The sequence below is a fragment of the Alosa alosa genome, chromosome 21, assembly GCF_017589495.1.
Source record: "Alosa alosa isolate M-15738 ecotype Scorff River chromosome 21, AALO_Geno_1.1, whole genome shotgun sequence".
In the NCBI taxonomy this organism is placed as follows: Eukaryota; Metazoa; Chordata; class Actinopteri; order Clupeiformes; family Clupeidae; genus Alosa; species Alosa alosa.
This window is the reverse complement of record NC_063209.1, coordinates 2,599,086-2,625,822: the sequence shown is the minus strand read 5'-3', so window position 1 is coordinate 2,625,822 and position 26,737 is coordinate 2,599,086. Positions and strand designations below refer to the sequence as shown.

The 26,737-nt window shown below is 40.4% G+C and overlaps 3 protein-coding genes across 16 annotated transcripts in view; 2 read left to right on the top strand and 1 right to left on the bottom strand.

Annotated features, from left to right (window-relative positions):
- The first annotated feature begins 820 nt into the window (after positions 1–820).
- rufy1 (RUN and FYVE domain containing 1) lies at positions 821–12,066 on the top strand. The gene is made up of 17 exons (XM_048230858.1): positions 821–1,153; positions 1,442–1,615; positions 1,991–2,108; positions 2,311–2,412; positions 4,974–5,097; positions 5,437–5,498; positions 5,590–5,725; positions 6,256–6,357; positions 6,665–6,781; positions 7,192–7,359; positions 7,541–7,638; positions 7,864–7,983; positions 8,131–8,260; positions 9,235–9,329; positions 9,761–9,809; positions 9,970–10,047; positions 10,748–12,066. Exons 1-17 carry the CDS (start codon positions 826–828, stop codon positions 10,889–10,891), a joined length of 2,145 nt encoding a protein of 714 aa, XP_048086815.1. The 5' UTR covers positions 821–825; the 3' UTR covers positions 10,892–12,066.
- Positions 12,067–12,113: 47 nt separating this feature from the next.
- Positions 12,114–21,126, bottom strand: LOC125286115 (heterogeneous nuclear ribonucleoprotein H-like). Of its 4 annotated transcripts, none has more exons than XM_048230860.1 (11): positions 20,971–21,125; positions 19,383–19,480; positions 18,804–18,959; positions 18,358–18,501; positions 15,638–15,776; positions 14,329–14,507; positions 14,074–14,186; positions 13,758–13,893; positions 13,524–13,607; positions 13,137–13,235; positions 12,114–12,855 (listed from the first exon to the last, which is right to left on the bottom strand). In XM_048230860.1, coding segments are annotated over exons 1-11 (1,260 nt in total). In that variant the 5' UTR covers positions 20,973–21,125; the 3' UTR covers positions 12,114–12,745. The 4 variants fall into 4 exon arrangements, with proteins under 4 accessions (XP_048086817.1, XP_048086819.1, XP_048086818.1 ...); XM_048230862.1 differs by lacking the exon at positions 20,971–21,125 and adding an exon at positions 20,275–20,435; XM_048230861.1 differs by lacking the exon at positions 20,971–21,125 and adding an exon at positions 20,279–20,433.
- A 220-nt stretch (positions 21,127–21,346) lies between these two features.
- The window catches only part of LOC125286113 (ankyrin repeat and KH domain-containing protein 1-like), a 37,318-nt gene continuing 31,927 nt past the window's right edge, over positions 21,347–26,737 (top strand). For all 11 annotated transcript variants that reach the window (XM_048230854.1, XM_048230853.1, XM_048230857.1 and 8 more), the window contains exon 1: positions 21,347–21,793. In XM_048230854.1, the coding sequence (XP_048086811.1) occupies positions 21,518–21,793 (276 nt within the window). In that variant the 5' untranslated portion in view covers positions 21,347–21,517. The remainder of the gene's footprint in view (positions 21,794–26,737) is intronic.

The window sequence follows — 26,737 nt, the reverse complement described above, 5'->3', positions numbered from 1 at the left end:
TGTCTAGTCGCCCAGCATTCTTCTTCTTTGTGCTTCCAATAATGTAATAACTTATTACATAGGCCTATATTGCCGTAAAATGTATTACATATTGCGTTCAAGCAGTTTATTAAAAAATGTGGCAGATTATTACAAAACGCGGCAGTTAGCCCATTACATAATGTTGTGAAAATGTATGCATTAGAGTTATTACATAATGCGTTGTTACAGGGCTGTAAGATCTGCTATGCAACCAACTTTCATAAAAACCAGAACAGGCTAATTGAGACCTGCTTTAATTTGTCCAAACCATAGCCACATGGGGCGTAAAAGGGGCGTGCGTCTAATTGGGACTAGGCTTTTAATAGAGTTTTTATGGTAGGCTAATAAGAGTGACTTTGATGAAATGTAACCTGTGTTAATACCTATATGGCCAGATCAAATCCACACCAAATCCAAACTTTGTAGATTGCCAGGTTCTTAACTTGTTTGCTGCATTTATATAATTATAAATTACTCAAATATTCTATATCCTATCTTTTATGCATTGTCCATAGCCTAGTGAAATATCCAGTGCTTCAAATTGATAGAAGGCTATGATGATATTGAGGTTGTTTACTTTTGTATGTGTCACTTGTTGTTTTTATTATTATTATTATTATTATTATTATTATTATTATAGGCCTAGTAATACATTTTTTTATTCAAATGAGTGGACGTGCCAGTAGGGCATTATTAGGCTACGTCTACGTCTGTCTAGATCTGTGCAGTTGATCACACATTCACATTTCGATTGATGATGTCTACTAGAATCAATCACTAGAGATTGCTCTAGTCTAGAATCACATGTTTGTTTTGGGAAAAATGGCCGAAGAGGCAAAAGAGCCATACTCGGTAGAGAAAAATAGCGACGCCAAAGATGAAGAACCAGACGCCTCGGAACTTATTCAAGATAACAAAGAAAACTGTAATGAAGAAGAGCAGAAACACAGACAGGCAGCTGAAAGCACTTGGTCAGCACCTATTCTATCGCTGGCACGGAAAGCAAGCGAGACGATTAGCAGTGGAGTAAACACATACGGGGCAGCTTTGAAGAACGCAGCGCCTGGGTCTGCAAGTAACAGCTCTCCGACTGAACTTCCCTCGGTCAATGAAACGACCACCACAACCACGGGTAAAAGCTTTCTTTGTCCATTCTGCGTAGCGAACGCTCTCCAACGCTCATTCTACAGTTGACACTTCTTCCTCTATCATAAGCTCATTTGCACAATGATATCAGTTTCGCTCGCCTTAGGCTTTTATTTGTTCAAAGTGACTTCGTTGCTATTCCAAAATGTTAGTCAGGCTAACAAGCCATTGGTGTATCAACATTGCACATTTACCAAAGTAGGCCTAAATAAGAGCTACGTGGATTTGAAATGTGTCTTGTGCGTATTGTAACCTCTTATCTGTGTCTATGCAGCTGTGAAAGACCCTATGACCGTGGAGAGGTCCAATCTCCTCAGCATGATGAAACTGAGTATAAAAGTTCTCATACAGTCTTCACTTAGTTTGGGTCGGACCCTGGACTCGGACTATCCACCACTGCAGCAGTTTTTTGTAGTCCTGGAGCACTGCCTAAAACACGGATTAAAGGGTTGGTAGAGCTTTTGGTGCGATTTATCCGGTGTCCAGTAACTGCCAAAGCAATTTAAAACAAAATGTGGTCTAAATGTCATCTACAGTGGCATCATACCAGTCAAAAGTAAACTTTGGGTCTTTGGGTGGAACAATTGAAGGGGACTGGTGTGTTTATGAGGTTGAGTTTTAAACTGCCATTCTTCAGAACAGCCTGAAGTGGTTCTGAAAGAGCTTTCTTATTTCCCTAAATTTCCCTTCTGTGTGTGAAAGAAGGAAGGAGGTATTGCTGTCATGCAGTTTTGGAAAAAGACTGATGTCAGTTCTGCTGAAATTACCTTCTTAGAGTACATTGTGCGGGTAAACACCTTTTATTTTCCCTGTAACTATGCAGCGAAGAAATCCTTCATCAGCCAGAATAAGTCAATATGGGGTCCCCTTGAAGTTGTTGAGAAACTGTGTCCAGAATCATCAGATATTGCCACCAGTGTACGAGATATGCCTGGCCTCAAGTACGTATGTCAGCTATTGGTCTGAGATTATTCATTTTACCAAGTGAACAGTGAGCTCTTGAATTATGCAATTATGATATAATAATATTAATATAATATAATATGTTTATATATTTCTATTCTACCTACTGTCACTCCCTAATAGTTACACTACACCACCCATATGGTGTTAAATGCTCTGCTTGGTCTTTATTTGGTTCAGGACAGGACTTGGGAGAGCACGTGCCTGGCTTCACTTGTCCCTGATGCAGAAAAAGGTGGCAGACTACATGAAGGCCCTAATTGATAGAAAAGATCTTCTTGGGTAAGTTGTGATAGGTCTACACCATAGCTGAGTTTCCATTACAGGTATTCAGCCCACTGCCCAGGTAAAGGGGACAGGTACAGGAACGCCTCAGTATTCAGCGCCGTTGTTTTTCCATTGCTTACAGGACCTACCCGTATGCAGCCTTTTTTGCTGCACGATCACAGCGCTAATTAGATTAACTAAAATGGCATAGCAGCTGCAGCAAATCCCTACACTGATACACCCTTGCTAAATCATTTACCAGTATTAACATTTTGCTTATGTGCCGTGATGGTAACCTAAAGATTCTTACTACATAAATTAGTCTATCCACATTGGAGACGAAAAATATCCGTGCTGGTTTTAAACATCAAACATTTTTCAACAGCTAAGCCTATTTTACGCAAATACCTTCAAATCGAGTGAACTGAAGTCAGTTGACACCATAGGCTACCTTTGAATAGCTTTTCCAAATTAAATGTTGCATAATGTAGGTTTAATTTGTAATTATTTGATAAATCCTATTTACACGTATTTTAAGTGGACATTTGTTCATTCAGTGTAAGCTACCTCAACTCAACAAGCTAATAGCTAATTTCTTGAATTTCCCCTGGGGATCAATAAAGTATCTGTATATATATATCCATCTAGCTTAACCTGTAATTAATTTAGCTGTAACGTGCTGCTGCCTGGCTCCATTTAAACAAATGAGCTTGTCATCTTCCATTCACACCTCGTTCATGCCTCGTTTATATCTCACACCACTGCAGGAGTTTATGGGGGCTGCACTGAAGTTCCTTCCCCTGAGGTAGGGACTTGATTCAGCCCCATAGAAGTTCCCGGAACGTTGTGTTACAGGGCGGTTCGTTTTAAAGGAGACACAAACAAATGGCCCCGGCCCCGGCCCCTGTAAAACTAAGGGCCCGTCTACACAACGCTGTTTTTTTTAAACCGGTGAATTTATTTTATCGGTTAGGCCTTGCGACTACACGACCCAGGCATTTTAGGAGGCTGTAACCGATAGTGTTTGTAACCGGGTTCCGAAGTGAGATTTTTTGAAACCGCCGGTTAACTTTTGCCATGTAGACGGCAAAGCCGGCAATTTTATGACAACATAACCACACCCCTCAATTCAGCCACAGGACTCGACCTGACACGCTGCTTGTCAGAACAAACCAAACCATTTGTTTATCATAAAACATTTTAATTTCTTTCCCGTCATGATTTATGTTCACAAGGTATCAGCCTTTTGTGGCTAAGTTAGAAGCACACCGTTAGCTTAACTTAGTTAAACATTAGCTTACTATAACCTATGACTAACGCATGTTAATGTTTTCTCCAGTGTAACATGCTCAGACCTAATCCAAAGGCATTTCAAATTCCACTAAATTGTCTGCAGTCTCCTTATTTCATGCCACTGCTTTAACAAACTGTTTTAACAATGTTTTGTCTTCTACGTGAATTAAATATGAAGCCACTGCATGGCCATCACGGTGCCATCGACTGGTCTGGCATATGCACTACAGCACTTTTAGCCACTTTCACCTCACCTCTAATGGAAACTCGCCAGATGTACTACCTACTAAGAGAACATATTTTATCATTTAAGCCTAGCCTATGTAAGGAATGTTGTCCACTGGTCTTTCTAGAAAAGATTTGGCTGGCACATTTGTGACGACGTGCCGCCTCAGCAGCACATCACACTATGACTCTGATAGGGATGTAACGATTACCGATATAATGGTAAACCGCGATAAAAATGTTGACGATAATAATTACCGTTTTCATTTCAAATATCATGATTATTATTGTTGATTACCGCGGTGTGTAAACCGTGTTTTTAATCCTTCCCAGCCTGCTTTTGACATACAGTAGGCCTGGTACAATGGAACAAAACAGGTACCTTACTGATTCTGTTGTCTAATTGATGGTTTTAACTACCATTCGGATTAGGCTACACCTGATTTTAAAAGGCGGAACTTTTTCACCGCAAAATGTGCACTGTATCATGTACTGTAGCCACTCTCGTCTTTTTTTATGTTCAAGGTCCACATTAAATCCATTCCACTCACGCTATCAGGAGAATACAGTAGCCTAAAGTTTTATTTCGAACGCTTACTTTGGTCTCACTCATTGCATCCAAATAACAGAAATAGCAAACTCCAAGTTATGGTAGGGTAAGTTAAGCTATAAGCACATAGCCAATTAAACATGAAGAAAAAAGTGAACGGGACACTTTTTGAAACTATTTCAGCTTGTGTAGGCCTATCAGTGATTTCTGAACATATTGAACACACTTTTAGAAATACTGTGATAATACCGAAAACCGTGATAATTTTGGTCACTATAACCGTGAGGTTAAATTTTCATACCGTTACATCCCTACTCTTTGATTATTATTTAGTTAATGATGTATGTTATGTCAATTTCCTGAATTATTTGTGTGTGTTCATTGAGTTGGGGACGTTCCTTTTACGCTTGAGAAATGTTGCTTAATATGTGATCTTGTGTGTTTTGAGGGTGTTCTTGGGTAATATTGATGTCATGATGCTTGATTTAGATGTCCTTGTCTTCGTCAGGGATTTCTATGAACCTGGAGCACTAATGCTAGAAGAAGAAGGGACCGTAATTGTGGGTATGCTGGTGGGACTAAATGTCATTGATGCCAACCTTTGTGTGAAAGGAGAAGACCTGGACTCGCAGGTGAGGCTCATTTGTATCCAACTCTATGTTGTTATTCTGTTATTACCATCTTTAGTTTTGGACAAACATGTATTCACAGTCACGGACATGTTACTGTCTATACCTCCAGAAATCCTGCTGTGTTCTTGAGCTGTAAGAAATACATCCTGGATGTCAATTTGTTCCTAAATTATTTGTTCACCAAATCTAAACAAAACCCACATTTCTGACTGCTTGGGTTGCTGAGATTATGGATGATGAAAGTCATGAAACACATGCTTGCTGTCACTTTTCTCTGAACACTGACAGATCACAGACTCTGAATACTGACTTAATTCTGACTGTTTGTGATTAATATAGGTTGGTGTCATTGACTTCTCCTTGTACCTGAAAGATCCACAGAACAGTGAAACCCCCAAAGAGTGAGTATCATAGATGGTGTCTGTGATGACAGACTTTAAATCTCTCTCTTCCCCTCTCATCTGATCATCTCTTCACTTCTACTGTTGCCAGTGATGATAAAATGACTGCCATTTTGGACCAGAAGCACTACATTGAGGAACTGAACAGACACCTCAGTTGTACAGTCACTGACTTGCAGGCCAAGATGGATGCACTGGAAAAGACCAACTCCAAGCTAATAGAAGAGGTGAGTTGTCTGTTAACAGGCTTCAATATAAGACTGAATTTCCCTCTAAATGCTGTAGCTGCCACATTTAGTTTTAATGTCTGATAGGGATGTACAATATTATCAGTACAACATGGTATGGTATAGTATGGTATGGTAACAGCTTAAGAATTGCATTTTCAGCAGCTGCGGGTTTTGCAGATATTCCTGGCAGTTAATTGGCAAGTCCAAACAAGATGAGACCTACTTTTATTTGAAAATAGCATATGGAAAATTGCGTACATCTAGACCAAATTGAAAGGATTTTCTTATTTATCCATGATTAATGTCTACATTTCTTCCTCATTTAGGGTATAATGAAAGTAAATGTGCCTGTATCTGCAATGAACAGGGCACCACAAAAGAGTAAATGGTTAATTCTAGTACAGGATAGAACTTGAGTTTGAAATGAGTTTGAAATATTGCCATATCGCCATATCGAACATCAGAAGCAATGCAATACTGTGCATTCCTTATTTCCTTCCACCAATAAATCATAACATTTTGTACAGCTTACAGCAGCGACAGATCGGATCAATTCACTTCGAGATGAACAAGAGCAGCTCCGACAGGAGAATGCCTCCATCCTCCAAACTAGCCAAAAGAAAGAAGAGGTACATGTCCACATTTTGACACACACACACACACACACACACACACACACACACACACACACGCTCTGACCCAAGAATCCTACATGGAGAATAGTCAGTGTGGCGTGGCTTGTGGGAATAATGGTGTGTTCTCTTATTCATATGATCATACACAATCAAAATGTGGGATGTTACACAAAGTCGACACCCACAGAACATGACTTCAAATTGTGAAAACATCCACTTAGTACACCATTCCTAGACAAATGAGATTGTATGTTGTGATGGTATAGTAGGACTCACTAGTATGTTGATGCTCTGCTCTCAGGCCACCTTGCAGGACAGTCAGGTGGAGCTAGAAACATACCGACAGACACGGCAGGGCCTGGATGAGATGTACAATGTTGTGTGGAAGCAATACGGGGAGGAAAAACGCATCCGGCAGGTGAGAATTTCATCCAGCATGGACTTCAAGCTTCAAAGTGTTCATCTTTGTTACGATGGCAACAGATCCTAAAATGATTGATGGCAATTGTCATGTCTCCTAAGTCTGTTATTTTTGTTTGTATGAGTTGTGAGTGTTTTCTTCTGAGCTGTGAGTGTTTTCTGTGAGTGTTTTCTTCTGTGTGCATTGTGTGTTAAAGGTGTACTAAATATTTTTTGTATCTCTAAAGATACAATTGCTAGACAGTGTTCCTCAATTTTCTTAGCACTATAAAAACATTTTCTTATGTATATGGTTATATGTCTGTACATTTAAGTTTCGCACAGGGGTTAATATGAACCATCATTCCTTAGACGTGCTGTACTGTACTGTGACTGTGACTTTAATTGTATGTGGCTGTGTGAGTTCAGGAGCTTGAGAAGGAGCTGGAGCTGCAGGTGGGTCTGAAGCAGGAGATGGAAGTGGCCATGAAGCTGCTGGAGAAGGACACCCATGAGAAGCAGGACACACTGGCCGCTCTCCGCCAGCAACTGGACCAGGTCAAGACCCTCAACCTGCAGATGTTCAACAAAGCTCAGGTAACTGTCCTTTTGCACACAAAGCCTTTTCACGTCATCACCTTATCAAAAGCCAACATCATGGTAGACATCCTGCTGTCATAATCACTCACCAGAGAAAGACTTTACTTTTTGAGGTGTTCCTATCGTTAGAATGGGCCATCATGTGACTGCATCTGAACTGCTCCTTTGGTCTGTGCAGGAAACAGGCAAGCTGGTGAAGAAGAAGGAGGAGGACGCAGTGAAACTTGTAGAGAAGATGAACCGCATGGAGGCAGCCATGAAAGAGCTGGAGGAGAGGTGACAGCATGGAGACCACTTCAAAAAGAAATGTTGAACAATATGGCTTAAGTTATAGGGCTAACTTGGACATCATTAAGTCAAAATGACCATGGCCTTATAGAACATTCACATAGCTGTGCCACTTGATAACATTAGGGAAATTCTGGGAATTGATGTTCTGTAGCAGTAGTTGGTGTGTGGCTGCTGTGGATGCATTTAGTATGTTCTGCTACATGTCCTCAGGTTACTGAAGTCCGAACATGCCCGCAAACAGACTGACCAATGTGAGAAGGACATGAGGTTGGAGCTGGAGGGGAAAGTAGAGGCTCTAGAGCAACAGCTTACTGACCTCGACTCACTGAGGTATGTGTAACAAAATCGACCAGAATAGAATCTTAATGGACTAAAAACAGTGTTTAGTTCAACTCCTCAACCCAAGATGTTGGAGTAGGAGGCTGGTTGGGTGCTGTGATGGGCCTGCTGTCGTAACCTTGCTGTGCTGTGTGGCAGGCTGGGGCTGGAGAGTGACCTGCGCAGTGAGAAAGAGCAGCGTCAGGGTCTGCAGAGGGACCTGCAAAGGGAGCAGGACAACAGCACTGAGCTGCGCACCCAGCTGCAGCAGCTGCAGGGCCTGCAGACGGTCAGTGCCACATCTACCACTCCGCACACCAGGGCTGACCACTAGGCGGAAGAGTCAGAGTAATAGAGGTCATCCAGATATATACAATGGGATAGTGTGAGGTAGTAATGGGAATGAGACCACATATGTCGAGACCGAGTCTTTAATTAAAGGGTCAAGATCGAGTTGAGACCCAGACCGTTGGTTTTTAAATGCAGCCGAGACTGAGTCAAGACCGAGTTCCTTAAGGAGTTGAAACCGCATCGAGACTGACCGAAAAAGAGTAGATTTTCATGATTGCGCTGAAAATGTTGTTGTTCCAGGTGTCTCTGTTATCAGCTTGCGTAAAAATGTGCTCTCTGCGCTGTGCTTCTTTTTTAAATTTCCTTTAGAAATGTGTTCACTCATCATCACACAACCAGAGGCACATATTAGAATGACAGATTAGGCAAAAACCGTAGGTCAAGCTATCCTTTTCATAATAACTTTAGTGCCGTTTGGACAAAGATTGTATCTTTCAAAACCTTTGCGCTGCACAGCGTAGCATCATGGGATATATTTTAATGCCAGTAAATATTATCATTTTAATTAAAATAAGAATATTTGTAATGGTGGATATTTTATAATATACCATGAAATATACACAATAAAAAAATGGGGGGGGGTCTCGTGGTCTCTTAAAATGACAAGCCTCCTTCCAATGTAGGCCGAGGCCGAGTCAAGACCGAGTATTTTTGCTTTCAATTCCGAGACAAAACCGAGTAAGCAAAAAATAGTCTCGACCAAGACTGGACTTGAGTACTACAATACTAGTGTGAGGTTTAGGAGAATCAACTCACCAATGTAAACAGAAACACTCTTGACTCACACCATTATGACTGTAACTTAACATTACGAAAATGTGGTGATGGCAGGTATAATACCTGCTATAGTTGTCTAGCGCTGGATATGGGGTTTGGTGTCGTGCTCAGGTAAATGTCTGATGGTTTCTCCAGGAGCTGTTGGACTTGCAGCAGGAGAAGACTCAGCTCCAGCAGACCTGTGAGGAGCAGGAGCAGGCTCTCCAGGAGATGGGCCTCCACCTTAGCCAGTGAGTGTCCATCCACCCTCATATGGCAACAAGCTGCCTCTTCAAGGGACGATCCCGACTTTAATCATAAGGCCAAGCTTAAAGGAAAATTAAGTTTTTTAGCACTTTGAGTCCCTTTTCTGGTTTGTTTTGGATGAACTAGAGTGGTGGACACCGACATTTTGACGATTGGTCCTGTCTCGACCTTTCTGACTCGTTTTGAATCGCCTTTGACTATTCTGAGTGGTTGCCAACAGGCATACTGTAGTAGGCTACTCAAACATGTCCTAAAACCACCCTTAACATTCGTTTTCAAAACTGTGCAACTCTCCGAGTGGTTAGTGCTAAAAAACGGAATTTTCCTTTAAATACAAACATTTTTCTTCTGTGGTTCTATGTGGCTGGTTAGGTTTCACTGTATTTCTAAGAGTAATCAGCATTCTGTTTCACAGGTCCAAATTGAAAATGGAGGATTTCAAGGAGGTGAATAAAGCGTTGAAGGTAAATCTATTTAGATGTCTTTCTGTATGACAGGAAGTATTACTGGCTACGTTTTGTGGAAAATCTAGCAGCTCTTGCTGAATGTCACACACAAAAGCGTTTCCCAGTGATTGGTAATGGGTGATGCATCAGATCTGTCCTGTTGACTCTTACTCATTAGGGTCATGCGTGGTTGAAAGATGATGAAGCTACACAATGTAAGCAGTGCCAGAAGGAGTTCTCAATTTCACGCAGAAAGGTAAAAATGTGTTAAAATAAACATAATATTTAACAAATACATTTTGTTTTTGTACTATATTACTAAGCGATATGCTTAGCGATTTCTAACACTTAACAGTTTAGAGTACACTGTTAAAGTTTTCTTACCCAGCTCTTGCTCTGTGAACTGGAAACAAACAAAGTAGGGGCAGCCTTATCCTCAAACAATAACAAAACATTTTGTGGAGTTTCTCAGAGAGCACTGAAGGGAGGGATGAGCTACCTCTCTGGTGTCTTTTGTTAGGTCTTTGGTTCAAATATAATGTAAGTTGCTTTGGACAAAGGCATCTGCTAAGAAACACAAACATCAACAAACGAGACATCATACAGCAACGCTTACCTTACCTTTAAAAGTCTTGAATAAACCGTTAACACTCTTCCATTAACTGAATTGTATTAGATTGAGCACCACTGAGGTCCAAAGTGCCATTACAAGAGACGGCCTGTCTCTGGCTGGTCATCATGCTCACTTAAGTGGAAATCTGGGTAGAAGAGCATAGACATTTTTGTAATAATGTCAATATAGCTACTTTTTCTCATTCTGTTGCCATTTCTAGGTTATTTTTTAACATTTTAAACTAAAAATAACCCTACAAATAGCCCTTTTTAACTGGCACCTTGTGAAGATCTTTTGTTGCAGAACAGCCATCTTACTACTTTCTCTCTAAATCCATGTACAGCACCACTGCCGGAACTGTGGGGACATCTACTGTAGCAGCTGTTCCAGTAATGAGCTGGCTCTGCCCTCTTACCCCAAACCTGTCCGTGTGTGCGACATCTGCCACTCACTGCTCCTTCAGAGAAGCTCCTCCACTGTGTCCTGACAGAACTTGCACAACACAACACAAATATCTTTATTGTAAACACTTAATTTAGACTGTTACTGTAACAGTTACTGCTAGCTTGCAATAGGCTGAAAGGATGACTGTATGTAATCTATTGTGGGAGTTTCTCAACCCTATGCATCACCTATTTGCCTGAAATTCAGGAACATAGGGTTAGAGTAGTCATTAGGTCCAGCAATTCATCTACATGCAATGTCTTCTCAAAGCACAGCTGTATTTTCAGAGTGGTGGGTTGCATTCTGCTGAAGTCAGTCTTGAGTGTGACTGGCCTTTAGTCTACCCCCCAACCCCTCCTTCAAGCTCCATGCAAATCACTAAATGTTCTTCTTCCCATTTAACAACACCTTGTTTACACAGCTTAGCTTTTGGTGCCTTCACATACAAGGTTATCCATGTTGGTTTCTGATACTAAGATTTAAGTTTTAAAATATGCCAGTAACTCTACAGGATTACCGTAACTCCCCAGCCTATTCTACAGGGGTCTCATTTAAACCTGCTAGTATACTGTGTGTATATTGTGGGATAGGGAAGGTGGGTGAGACCTAATGAATGGAACACTGTGTGAGCTTGTAAGATCTTCAGGGCAGGTGTCTAGTTTGCACTGCCAGCCCTCCCCCCCCCTAACATGTCTTGCAAGTCTTTCACCTTTTCTAGCTTCTAAGTATGATTTTATTCAGTTCAGGCAGGGATGGATCTCCTTGTGATTTAGAAATTGTTTGGCATCTAAATTAAAGTTTATAGTTTAAGGAAAATCTGGGGACCATTTGTAAAACATACTTGGGCATTGCTCAGTGAACGTACAAATGTGTGCACACCATATAAAGTACCTTGTTACGAATTTTCCCATCTTGACTCTTTACTACAATCTTGTACATGTAAATCAGCCTTGGTTAATTCGTGCACTTACTAAAACACGAGAAAGATTTGTGATGGCCTCCTTGTATTGAAAAATGCCTGAAATGTTCCTGGACTAAAAGAATGTTTGATAACTCAATTCTGTTCATGACTATTTTAGAATGTAAAATATCTTCCAGTTTCCAAATTGTGCCCAGTGCTTCTGAATCTATTTGTTTTCTAAAATCTTTGACATATTCCATTGTTTTATAAATACAGATTTGATAAGATTGCAGTATTTAATAAACATTCCCCAATTATGCCAGTTGTACTTGACCTATGAAGGAGTTCCATGACACTGACAAAATTATTTTGCAATTTTTTATTTGTGCAGTGCATCATAATGGAGAATGACAACACTATGGAGGACATAGAAAAAATTGAACAGGAAAGACTGGAAACAAGAACACAATTAAAACCTGTTTTATTTTTTTTTTTTTTTTTTCTTAACTAAGTTTTTATCACTTACACTTTCCCTTCCAAAGTTCTCCAAACGAATACTTAAAAACTAACCCTCTCGTACTATAAAACTGCTCAAGTGATTCAGAGTGTAAACCTTAACAGAATTTAGCTATGTTGACTAAAAACAGAAAAGGTTTACGGTCGTACACGCCAGAAAAAGCAAAATGTTTCTCATTGTAACACTGTTTTAAGTAACTACAAGAGCAACTAGGATAAGGAGGACACCATTAAATAGATGGGTTAAATTTACATGAAACTGTACAAAAGTCCTTAGACAAAGCATTCCTCTTCTCAACCATAATGTGTTGGAGCTTTCCCACACACAGTAAATAAACCATGTAACATGTCAACCTCAGGCCAAAATTTGCCATTACCACCAAAAATGAAGAGACTTGGATTTCAGATGACAGTCCCGCCATTGCAGGAAATTCCCTAGTGTGACCCAGCACTGACAGGTGAGAGGGGGAGAAAACACGGCTACATCCCCCACCCTGCCCCCATGCTCATCCCACTGTTCAGGCCATTCATGCCCATGGAGCCACGGCTACCGCCACCATAGTAACTGCTGTTCATCCCGCCCTGGTTACCTAGCAAAGGGAAGAGAACTTCAGTTAGAGACCAGCATAATCGGCGCCCTGTGATGAGACTCCATCTCCCCTCTCCTCTCCTCCAGCGGGATCATCTCTCCACAGTTGTCACACAGCTGAATGTGTCATTCTGTCATAAACGTTCACTCTGATGTGCAAGACAGACAAGCAAATCTGCAAATCCATATTGTAGTGTTTTTGTCAGGGTTGGCTATAAGAACTGGATGGCAAGCGGAACAACTGGCTGGTGGATCCCCCCACAAAGCAGAGCTGACACTCACTGTAGTCTCTGTAGCCTCCCATACTGTTCTGACTGCTGAAGCCTCCACTGTAGCCAGAGCCTAGCTGCTGACTGCTGGACCCGTAGGATGACTGGTTGGCTGGGGAGAATGTCAAGTGGTTACTTCTTTTTGGGGGGAATGGGGCAGAGTCTGTACTGTATGGTAACACTGCTTGCTCCTGACTGCCATTTTCAGAAACTTTGGACAGGAATACTAATATGCTGAATAACATCCTTGCATAGTCACCCAATGTACACATCTCCATCTTTTTGTTGGAAATATGTCCTTACCTGGATATGCCCTCCATAAATGCTTCTTACTGGGGCTGATGTCAGCTCAGTTTGTTCTATTAAGAGATTTGCCATTGACTTGGGTGGAGACACTTACCCATCGCTCCCATCATCTGGCTGCCATAACCACCATTGCTGCCCCCTGCTGTTGAGTTCAGGAATAGTTCTACATAGCGATGCTCTGTTGGACACGTATGAGGAGACACACTCAAGTTAATTTACCAGCTTTGGGCCTCTTGATGTTACATACATTTTTAAAAGTTCCAGGACTTAGCTGTGTTAATTGAATTGGGTCACATTAACATGCGTCCCAAAAAAACTTTCCACTCACGCATGTTGGCTTTGTCCTTGGACATGGCGGCTACTGCATCCTCATGCGTGGCAAATTCTACGTCTGCTTCGCCAGTGACCCGGCCATCTGGTCCGATCTCTATGTGGACCCGGACAGGATTCAGTGGCGAGAAGAACTGCAAAGAACAAGTTGGTCAGTTGGAGTTGCTTTGGAACATTGACTTGCCCTGAGGTGAACATACCGTATGAAACACTTGTTTCTCAGCTTTAGGACCAGTTACAGTATAGTAGGTTTTTTCATTAAGTCAGAAAAGTCACCCAGCGTAGTAGATGGTGTTCAACACGACTAAACTTACATTATAGATGTCTGTCTCGGTGGCTCTGTAGGGGAGTCCCCTCATGTGAACGCAGTGGCCTGTCGTGCTCTGAAAGGATGAGCCGCCATCACTGTAACGGCCATCTGATACACCTGCAAGAAAACGGTTTCCCCGATTGATGGAAGCAGTAGTTATTCATCAACTTCACAACAGGCTACGTCCTGCCAACTACACACAATACAAATGCAGACTACACATGTTGTTGGGACTCAAAAGTAAAACCTCCACACTCACCTCCTCCGTATCCTCCACGGCGCATGCGGTCAAACGAGCCTCCGCGGCCGAGACTGTTGTAGCCCCGGCCGACGCCTGGCCGGTCGTAGGGCCCAGGGCGCTGCATGCCCATGGGCTTTCGCTGAGGCTCATAGTGCGTCCGCACCTCTGCACGGCTGCTCTTGAAGATCTCAATGTACCTGAGGGCATATTAAGATAGCGATGGAAACCCAGGGTTCTCTTACAAACACCACTAACCATTCACACAGAAGGAAAATGCATTCACATGTAGTCGCCAAAAGAAAGGGTACACTTGGTGAAACTACCGAGACCAGTTGAGCAACTTGAATAATGAACAGCCACATGAGCTACTTTAGTTAGAATTAAAAGTCGAATAAATAAATGAAAAATGAAGGAAACCTTAACAAAAAGAAAACTAAAATGAATTACAGGACTTTTCTTATGGTCACCGGAAAATAACCTAGTTTTGCAAAACATCATGGTCGTGCATGGCGTCTCTGACATCCTCATATGTTGAGCATAAAACAATGAGATTGTGCAGATTAAAAGGGGAAAAAAACTGGTCCAACATGGCTACCAGAGGATTACCTGTGACGTGTATGCTCCAACTCCTCCTTATCTGCAACAAGTTGGCTGTTCCCTATTTGTCTGTATTTTAGTGCTGAGCGAGTGTTCATTCAATTGTCAGTTTGGTTTTGGAAGGCCCTTCTTTGTTTACATTATCATTCACATTCCTAGACAAGACTTTGTGGACGAATAGTACATAAAAGCAATTGGCCAGCTGTCTATGAAGGGGTGGTAGAAATAGCCTTATAGCTTATACCTCAAAGTATAGCATTTTACTTCAATCCAATGCAATGGTATGTTATTAACAAAACACTGTCCTCAACATGTTATAGTGCTTAGTAATTAGCAACACCGAAGCTATTTTAAACATGCTAGTGTTTTCCAGCATGCAAACCAACTGTATAGCCTACAATTGGTTTGAAACCAATGGCAAGAAAAGCAAACACCCCCTACTTTAATCTTTAAAGGACCTTCAATGTCTCTAAACCTCTAAATGTCCAGTTGACCATATTTAGATTTGTAAAAAATCATTACTGCTCAGCACTTTAGCAAATAAGGGCCTGCAACTTTTTGAAAAGTAGTCCTCATCCTCCCAAAATGAAGTGTGTGCGTGTTTGTGTGTAGGTTTCTCATCATGCATGTGGAGGTCTGAATGTGTGCTCTTGGTATTGTAGATCATTGTTAGGTGTACACCATAAGAAAAGCAACTTATCCAGCCAACCAACCAACCAACCATCCCCACCTGTGCCCTATTCTTTCCTTGTGTTTCTTTAGAGCCTTTTCAGCTATATCCTGTGAAGCAAACTGCACGAAGGCCTCCCCCGTACTCCTCCCCTGGAAGTCCACCGGCAATGTTATCCCATTTGGCACGATTTCCAACCCTTCAACCCAAGGACAAATAACCCCAGTTGGGGACATTAAATCACATGCCCATTCACAAAAAAAAAAAAAAGTTAGTGTTTCTATGGATGTTTGTTTTCCGTTTCAACAAAAAGAAATTAAATGTTTTATGCAAATCACATACATACCAGATGAGAGTGCAAATTGTACAAGTGCATATAGGTCCCTGTATGATTCGTTCATTCGTTTTTCCATTTAAAACCAAAATGTACTTATTTTTTATATATCCGTTTCTAAAACCAAAATGAAAAACATGGATAACGAGTCGTGTTTTCATTTTCCGATTTTGTACTTAAAACGAAAATGAACCAATCGGATAACAAGACGGTCCATGTATGATTTGTTTATTTGCTATTCAATCGAGAATCAAAAAATGACTTATTTCATTATTTGTTTATGAATGTGATACAAACAAACAAATAATGCTTTGTTTTTCAGACTTTTGAATTCATGGTCAGATCAAAAGTAGAAAATGTAACGGATTTTGATATTTATTTTTTTCTGATAGATGTGACCCGGAAATTATTTACTGACTTCCATTGCCAGCTGCTGCTTCTGTTTTGCAGTGTTAAATCAGACTACAAGTTCGATTATAACTTTACCATACACACAATTTAACCTAAAGACAATGGCTATATTTAAATGTCAGAAGAATCTCTCTTACTTAGCCTAAATGAATAGGTTTTTCTAACTTGTATGCTCAATTTGAATTATTTGCTCTGTTTGTGAATTAAGTTGTAGCCCACTTTCCTTTCAATGTGTTTGTTGAATAATGCTGGCAAGCGTGTCCCTAGTTTCCCTGCCATGCTATAGCTAGGCCTACCTCTGGTGTAATCTCACCAGAAGTTAGGCTACTGCAGCTGGCTGCCTTCCAATGACATTGTTGATAACAGATCTGATCTGATAGATCTACTTCCGTGCAATAATGTGGGATGATACTACATAGGCCAGACATTACTTCTATAATAATGGGGCAATGCTTTGGGCCAACGTGATGTTCATAAACGAAACAGGCATGAGAAGGGAGATGATTTTCTAACGATCCAACAACAAAATTGAGTTTGCCATCGTTGCGCAAGTCGCCAGAAAATATTTTCTATCGCTAGGGATGGCGTCCAAATCTAGCAATAAAGTCACTAAATTGGCAACACTGAGCACTGACAGGTCTAAAAGACCAAGAAAGTGACTTCGGATTGACTTTCAGGTCACAGAAACCGGAAAAATTAAATATCAAAATTAGTTTTGGCCCTGAGGCAGTTTTTTAAATGTTCTACTTTTGATCTGACCATAAAATCAAAAGTCTGACAAACAAAGTGTTATGTTTGTTTGTATCACATTTATAAACAAATAATGAAATAATCAGTCATTTTTTCATTTCGGATTCTCAGTTTAATACCAAATGAACAAATCATACATGGACCCACGTGTACCACGTTCCTTTATTCATTTTGTTTACTTGCCAGAACACAATTTTTTTTTTTCGAGTTTTGATTGACGTATTTAGCCTTCAACAGCTGTTTTTGCGTATCCGTGTGGATGGAATTATTTTACAATACGAAAGAACAATCTCTGTTTTCAAACTCCAGTACGTGTGGACATAGGTTTTAAACAACATTGGATCAGTAAACTAACTGACTCCTGAAAATAAAGATAATTGGGTTAATTAACGTTAACGTAGGCTATGCTTTCTATTTGAGGACAAAGGTGACTTCTGGGTCACGCCAATTGTGTTCTGGCAAGTAAACAAAACGAATGAAGGTACATGAGAGCTTGTCTTGTTATCCAATGTCCATTTTTGTTTTGAGTACAAAATCAGAAAATTAAAAAAAAAAAAAAAACGACTCCTTATCTGTGTTTTTCATTGGTTTTAGAAACAGATATAGAAAAAAAATACACATTTACATTTTTTTGATTGTTGCTTTTAAATGGAAAAGCAAATGAACAAATCATACACGGACCCATATAAATGGACCATATATCATTTATGATGAGAGAAATAGGAGTGCTTATTGCCAATCACACTGAAGAGAAGACCCTGTCCAAGAGGACGTTACTGGTCTTAAAATTATTTCAACACTAATGAGGTGACGCTTTTTAGAAATTCATCTTTTTTTGTGAAGATGGTGCAGTGGATTGAGGAAGGTTTGCTTTCTTTTTTAAAGGGTACTGAATCATTTGTTACCATTATCCAATATATAGGTCTTAAAAGCATATTACAAGACAATAGTACTTCTGCGTAAATGAGCAAATGAGTATAATGGGCTGTGGAAAAACAAATCTAAAGGCTTAAAAAAATAAGATATTGAATATTTTCCCAATGTGATTCTGGGGATTTAAAAATAAATAAATAACTAAATAAATAAAGTGTCCATAAATGCAAAAAGAAATGAAATGATCCAAAACTGCTACAAACTACTATGAAGGACCTTTCTTACTTTCTCTCTCTCTCTCTCTCTCTCTCTCTCTCTCTCTCTCGCACACAAACGGAAGACCTCAAGCACCTCTCCTACAGACAGATTTATGGATGAACAGGGAGTGGAAAGGGAGCAAGTGAATTAGTACCTGCAAAAAACTGAACAATTTCTTCTTTGCTGCATCCAAAGGGAAGACCCCTCAGTCTCACCAGGCCATCCCCAGCAGTCTCTGGACAGTTAGGACCTGTGTGCTTCAGGACCCAGTCCATTTCTACATTATTTGATTTGAACACTGGAGAAACACACACACATAATTACATCGGTATCAGATATGCATTAAGTGAAGCATGCATGAAGTGTGTGAATATATATATATATATATATATATATATATATAAAAATCTTGTGTGTGTGTATATATATATATATATATATTTATTTATTTATTATGATGCCAAATCTGTATATATATGCCAAATCTGTAATCTGTATTAAACTCTGTTGTCATTGCTGTTCTTGCAACACTGTTTGGCTCTTGTGAAAGTTAACACTGCTCATGAAAAAGAACCAAGGCTCAACATTGTTCATACAAACCTTCCACATATCTGTGGCCCATTGTTTCTCTGTCTTTCTTCACGGCTATTTTCAAATCTTCCTCTGAATCAAACTCCACAAAAGCCTCTCCACTGGGTCGTCCTTCTCTTGTATATGTAAAGTGGATGCTGCTGCCATTGTTTGCAATTTTGCATTCTTTTTAGGGAGAGAGTGGTGAAAAGTCATTGTAATGGTCAATCAAGAAATACCTGAACTGAAAAGTCAGAGCAATAACATCAGCCAAGTGTCAAAGTTTTCATCATGAGCCTCGGCTAAACTCTTGTGTGGAAACAAATATAATCAAGACCACCATTCCATCATCATTCAAATGTCACCATGTCAACACTTCCTAATGGTGGGAGTGAATGGATGAGGAGCATCCTAAAGCAGAGGGAGATGCAAGGGTCTGTCTTTCAGAAAAAGCTGATAGGCGCTATACGTAATTATCTTTGATGGGCTTCAAGCTCACCATCTAATCTCCACTAGTAAATGGCCCAACAACATTTGTTACTCTGCAATGGGTTTACGGTCATAGATTATGTGATATACGTATGTGTACATCAAGATATGTTGTTTTACCTGAGAAAAAACGCTGAACTTCATCCACTGAACAAGACCAGGGTAGACCTCGCACACGGACGACATATCCTTCACCATCTGCCATGTTCTGACCAAGCCTTCATGAAAGAAATGCATAGAATTACTATCAACATACATGACACAGAACACCTTGACATGTGGTACTATCTATGCCTGACTTGATCAATGTTTCAGAGCTGGTCCTTGCAGAATTACTTTTTGGTTTAGCATTGCCATGGCGGTCTCATAAAATGAGGAAATATTATAACGCTTGGGATAGCACGGGCCGATAACGTAACGTTAGAAACGTAGTGGCTACAAAAGCGCCAACGTTAGAGTTTTACGTTAAAGAAGATCGACCACGAAAATAGTTAACGTTAAGGCCTCCAGACTCTTTAAACCAATCGACAACAAACACAATATAATGTTAATTTGTTAACTTGAATTGCGAAAACAGTGAAAGCGTCATGCTAAACCCTACTAGCCTACTAAGCGTCATGCTAAACGTCAACGTTACGTTAACGTGACGGTCCACATGACCTAGAATCGGTTCAGTTCATTGCAAAAAACAAATGATCACTCCGAGACAAACGACCAACAAAGAAAATGACATAGAAAGTTTATTTCTATCTAGTAGAGGTAACTTCAATCACGCCGACGAGATAACAGCAACGTCTAGCTAAGGTGCCTAGCAGCTAGAACTAGCCAATGTTCACAAGGCTAGCTAACAAAGACAGGCCTTGACGTTACGATTCTATGCTATACTTTAACCAGTGATGGTATGTGTTTGCTGATGTAGCTATAATGAACACTTAATGACAGTTACTTTTAGTTATTAAGCTTATTATTATCTGCGGTAAAGACAGTATTTCTTATATATAATTAACGTTACCTACTGATTTTCAGTGAAAGATTGCTCTTGTTGCGTCGGCGGCGTGTCTCTATCCAAGTAACCAGATAACACTGCGTGTGGCAGCTCGCGAGAAGTGAGGAGCTCCGCCCCGCAGCTGCAGTCAAGTTTTGCAGTTTCTCACGCTGCTAGGTTAATTTGCTAGACTGTTCCGAGATCACCACTTTCCCGCAAGGCGTTTGCCTATTATTGTTATCTAGGCAAAATCCTGTCGTTTGGATATACATAATATAAATGACCATGTGAATATAGGCTGTATATCCCATGTCTCCTAAGTAATCATAATGTAATGTGTTCATTGAGTGTTATGGCACATCCTCAGAATAAACATTCTCTACACTGGATATGTAAATATTTAAGCAATAGAGGCATTGTTATTAAATTCATGTGTCACTCACATACATATTTCACAGTGCTATGCTGACACCGCCCAGCACAGATGTTGTTGTTTGTCATAGCTAACGTTACCTGACATTAACTGCGCACAAAGTTATTTACTTTGGTGTCTTGATGTATTGCCTAAATCAAAATTATCTATTAATTGAGGTGATCTTGATTATATGTGATTTATAGATTGCCTTTTCACTGCACAAACAGCAATATTCTGTACGTCATAGAATCATATCATAACATTACACTACGACGTTAACCAGCTTTTTAGAATGATAGCTTACTTACATGTTCTTGACCTGCTAAATGTTAGCTAGCATTAGTAGTGATTTCAGGGTCACATAATATATTTCGTCGCTGATTGCCTTTAATGTCTGTATGCTGTTTTCTATCATCGAAAAGCACAGTCGTAGGAGGCCACCACAGTTTATTTAACTGTACATGGGTGCAACCGCATGGGGAGTATTTCGCAATTCGTGCTAGCCATCATTAGCTGTTGGATAGCATGACGTTAAGTCGCAAAGCCTCGTGATACTGGTAAACCTAACTTTCTCTTCAAGGTTTTACATGATTGTCAATGATATAAACCAACCAACGTGTAGGGTCACAGTAGTTCAGCCAATTGTATTGGCTAAAATTCTTCAAAGGTGGGGCTTGTCGAAGACAGGGTAGGTTGTTAGAAAGTTAATGGCTGGGGGAGAAAGATATGCCTCTACTCTCGCTTCAGGAGAGTTTTTCGATTTCCTGAAGTGAATATACATTAATTCAAACTATATATCAAACGATAGATTACCTGATTAATATTTGTACCTATCTACGTATTGTTCTGATAAGTATGCAGGATGCATTAGCCGGGACGGCTATGCTGACGGACGGCTTTGAGGACGAGATTGACTCGGTGACTCCACGGTCCCCAGCGGTAGGGATGGGGGTAGGAGCAACACCAGGAGTCGGACTTGGGGGAATAGGTATTGGTGTTGGAGGAAAGAAAGTGCGCTTGTTTAACGAGCCTGGTGGGCCTAGTGCAGACAGACTGGATTTTAAATTAGCAGCGGCTGCAGTACTCTCATCTGGACCTGGGTCCGGCAGCGACGAGGACGAGGTTTCTGAGGTAAGCTAAGAGCCATCTTTAGCTAGAATGCTAGCGAGCGAGCCCACAGCGGCATTAGTAGCTAGACAGCTAGCTAGTTAGCTAACTAGCCAGCATTCACTGGCCGATAAAAATACGTATGAAGTAACCAGCTAAATCCCTTATAGTGTAACAACACACACACATCATCAATCATTTCCATTAATTGACATCAATCTTGCCAGACGATGGCATTTTTTTCACAACTGATCGATGTTATGTTTTATTTATGCGGCGTAGGCTGAGATCCAGGCCTAAGACTGGGTGGCTAGCAATGGCAGCGCCAATGCCCAAGTCTCGTACTCATTTTCAACTTTGCAGCGATTTTCATGCGGCAGCATATACTGTTTTGGAAACGACGTAGGTTCTTATTATTTAAGTCCAACCATTACAAGGGATTTGACAGTTTGTTTAATTAGGTGTTGTTGAAGATGACACTTGTCTCTTTCTCGACACTTTTAACATTAGCTGTGTTTATTAGCTGCGTGCCTAAATAATGCAAGCTGGTCATTCATCATCCTAACGTTTCATTATGTCTTAAAGTATGGAGAATAAAGCAGTTGCTGTCAGGAGGCTCTCGACATAAATAACACTGTATTTGGATAACTGTGGAATGGTTTATTTGCAGCGTGTGCTGGTTTATCACCTACACGAGCTAGAAGAACTCAAAATGATTGTGTCTGTCATTTAAAACGTAACATTAGGGGTTAAAGGTGCCTTCCGGAATTGTTCACCTCAAGGGAAAAATGGCAGCGCGTAGGGTCCCCGAAACGGTACACAAGGTGTAATACGTCATCTGTAAGTCACGTCCTTTAAAAGCGCCTTCACTTGTAGTCGGTGGGACTGGCATGGTTCCCCTCGCCCCCTCTCACCTCCGTGTGAGTCACAATATAGAGGGCGGTTACAAATAAAGCTCATAAGACCTGCTACATAATTAACCAGTCATTCCTAGAACCATCGACAGCAGGGTCTTGGTTTTGAATCAGTGAGATTAACATCCTTAATGATTGTATTGTCTCCCTCACTTTAAACATATATTGTCATGTTAGATTGGAAACTAGACTGTCACCAGTAATTCATGGTAAGTTCAGATCAAACATGTATTTTCCATACGCCAGTGATTAGTGAAGCATTATTCAGAGCATCAGTAGTTGAGGAATAATAGATTTTGTTAGCAACATATTCATGACCAATAGGTTGTCAAAGGTCTGCAGGCTCTTGGAGAACGAGCTTGGCGTTAGTTCCCCTGTAAGCAGAGGCCATACCTTACACATCTGTGATGGGATGCAGAAGAAGAGCTGGATCCTTTTCTTCCAACATGTTCTCTTCCTAGGTTTTGCTGTTCACATGGTTCTCCAGTTAAGTAAGGAAGTTACATTTGCAGCTATGAGATCATTGTTCTAAATTAATAATATGGAATAATATGATGTCAGAGATTTTAAAGTACACCTGTTGGTCTATTATTTAGAAATGTGAGCAAGTTACTGCCAAATCACTGGCTTCAAGTCTGATAGGCCAGATGAGGTTATTGAGTCAAGGCTTGATGATAATTGCAAACATATCCCCTTTTTCTTCCCTGCATTTGATTTCCCCTGGGGCTCAATAAAGTATCCTATCTATCTATCTATTAGATTTAACAATTAGATTTTCAAGCTTAATCATTGTACAGTTACTCTTAATCATGCCACTAGTTAAAAGCTAAAGAAACATTTAGATGCACATTTCTTTGTGATGCTTGTGTTATGCCTATAATTTCAGAATCAGTCTGGAAAGAGCTCTTCAGGGTGAACAATGTGAAAAGTATGGCACATGGACATCTTAGTTTTAGCTCATTTATAAGTGGTTTTAGATAAATGTTACTAGAAATTAGACACACTTCCTGTGGAACATCCACTGCGTAGTGCAGTATATGAACTGAATAACCACTATATGGCCTATGTATTGAATAAGTGGATGTTTACAGATACGGTCACATTTGCTTGTGGTGGTTATTGCAGTTGTCCTGTTTCTCTCAGTTGCTCTCTGCCACAAGTGACAGCTGCCAGCTTTGACAGTACCCCTGAAATGTCAGGGTTTCAGAGACTAGTCTTCCGCTATTACATTTTTATTTCTTTAAGAATATCCTTATTTTCCTTAAGACATGTATAGCTTGTGTGAGAGGCCTTCAGGAACAGCCATTGCAGAGGCTTTTGTTAAGTATTATCCCTGCCAAGAGCTCACTGCTCTAGGCCAAAGCTAAAATTTGAGGTCCAGGATTAGGTGAATGCTTTTCCAGGCCTTTCCTGCTCTCAAGGCGGATTTGATTCTGGGAACTGTAGTTCATTAACTGGGAGAGGATCCTGTTCATTGTTGCTCTGCAGGGATGTTGCTGGACTACAGTTCCCACAGGTCATTGGGCACTGCATTCTTTACATTCATGTCCCTCCACATTTCTGCCCTCCATTAGCAGTTGCCCTCACTCGTTCCAGCACGGATAAATAGACCGTTGGAGAAAAAACCTATTCATGTAAAACAAGCAGGTAATTGATATTGGCATGACAGTGTTGCATCAGCAAGATTGTTACACAAAAAGGAAAAGCCCCAATGTTCTGCAGTCTCAGAGACTAGCTAATACAGTAGGACACAATGTCACATATTCAAGTAGTTTTCTACATCGTCATGAGGACAGTAAGCTACATTACATGAAAATAGTTTCACCAGAGTAAGATGTTTTTGCATTAAGACGTGAGTAATGTTCTATAAATAAAGTTTAAGTTTGGCTAATTAATTTGTAGCCCAGTTTCTAAAGAGGTTTGACTGTGTTGTGTGTGTCTTGTTTGACATGGTCTCGACCTTGGTTATTTGACACAGCTGTCAAATGGTCAGAAGACCAAGTGAGAGGCATGTGTATTCAATGTGCTTTGTGGTGTTTTTCCCTGTTCCATGCTGCAAGGGTCACTTCTGGTCACTACCTCCCCACAGAGCTCACCACGCCCCAGTCTTCATGTCTCTTCTGGACACATGGCAGACACAACCAATGCAAAGAGGAGAAACTCATCTTTTTTTAGGATTGAAGTATATGGGGGCAGCCGTGGCCTACTGGTTAGTGCTTCGGACTTGGGTTGCCGGTTCGAACCCCGACCAGTAGGCACGGCTAAGGGCAGGCACCTAACCCCTCACTGCTCCCTGAGCACCGCTGTTGTTGCAGGCAGCTCACTGCACCGGGATTAGTGTGTGCTTCACCTCACTGTGTGCTCACTGTGTGCTGAGTGTGTTTCACTAATTCACGGATTGGGATAAATGCAGAGACCAAATTTCCCTCACGGGATCAAAAGAGTATATATACTTATACTTATACCGGATGCTCTTTATGGGTGTGCAAGTCTTCCACTGATGATGTATTAATACATGTATCATTTAGATAGCAAACTAGAAGCATCCTAATCTGACGGGCATCCCTACCTGGTGTTATTTTTATGTGTAATCCCAATATGAATCAATGCAATTACCTAATTGCCAAGCTACAAATAATCGTGCATAATTATTTTTTTTACATTTCTGACTTCGTTCGTTCGTTTCATCCTCCTTGAATATGGCACTTATGGTTGGTGGGTGTGTGTAGTGTGTGAGGGGCACAGTAATTCTGATTGGTGAGCTTCACAGTCAGTCAGGGGGCTGTGCTTCTTGTGCACCGGGTGTGCTCACCAATCAGGGGTAGCACAAATTAAAGAGACATTTGAAATATTGAACTGAATTAATTCATTCATTCAGAAATCTTATTGCAAATCACAAGATCTGTCAGAAAAATCGCAATTCAATATTTTCCCCAAATCGTGCAGCTCTAGTAACCAGAGCACATTGAAGATGTGGATTTTGTGCATTAAAAAATGTTGACTGTAGGACCCTTTAAAGGTGTAAAGGTGCTTTTCCCAGACATAAGGTGTTTCAGAATTTGGCAAGCAGATAAATGCACCCCAGTATGTTGTCCCTCTTCCTGCATGTGCACTGCCCTGGCTTGCACCAATGAATGACAGGCAGATTATTTGTTCAAATTGGTTGGGTATGTCCTTACCTCAATACATTGAATGCTTCGTAACCAGGTTATGTTTTTTGCCATTACCATTTTCAGAGTCTGATTACCATACACAGACCTGAGACCAGAGTCTTATCCCTGTAGACATTGACTACCTTTGTCTCAAAAGAAGAGAATGTCAGAAAAGCTATACAAAGGTTCTTTAAATTAAAACCTAGCAGAGTATATATGTGGGACAGCATATGATGGCTATTTACTGCAGTTTGCTAACTCTGAAGTTGTGATTACACATTACACTAAATTTCTGGGTACTCTGGGGAATCAATGGCATAATAAAACCAACACAGATATTCAGGGTTCCCACAAGTCATGGAATTTCTGGAATATCATGGAATTTTGGAAGGTCTATTCCAGACAACTTTGTTTATTCATCTCCCGCTCTAAAAAAGTAAAAGATTCTTGAATGCTACCCAACTGTTTTTGGTCTGTATATTGTACCCTAAATTATATAGTAGGTACTGGAAATTTAGTTTTTTTTTGTCATGAAATTTTACATTTCACTTAGAGTGGGAAACCTGGATATTTGATCCTCTGCCTGTTTTTAGGTTTGACATTTTGCTTTGCTTTGAACTAGCTTAAAAGAAACTAGATGAGGAACATTTCTTGACTAATTGACACATGTAGATTTGGCCTATTTAGGTTCATTACATTAAGCCCTCATTACCTGGTGTATAGTTGTAAATCAAAATATTTAAAAACTTTTTTTTTATATACTCAGTGAGTAGGTGATGGATCAGCATGTTAAAGGGGAACTATGCAGGGTTTTTTTTTAGCTTAATTTACCTTAACTCAACAGCTTCGGAGTCATTGGAATGGCTATATGACTTTTTTTGGGTTGAATGGTGGCCGCCTGA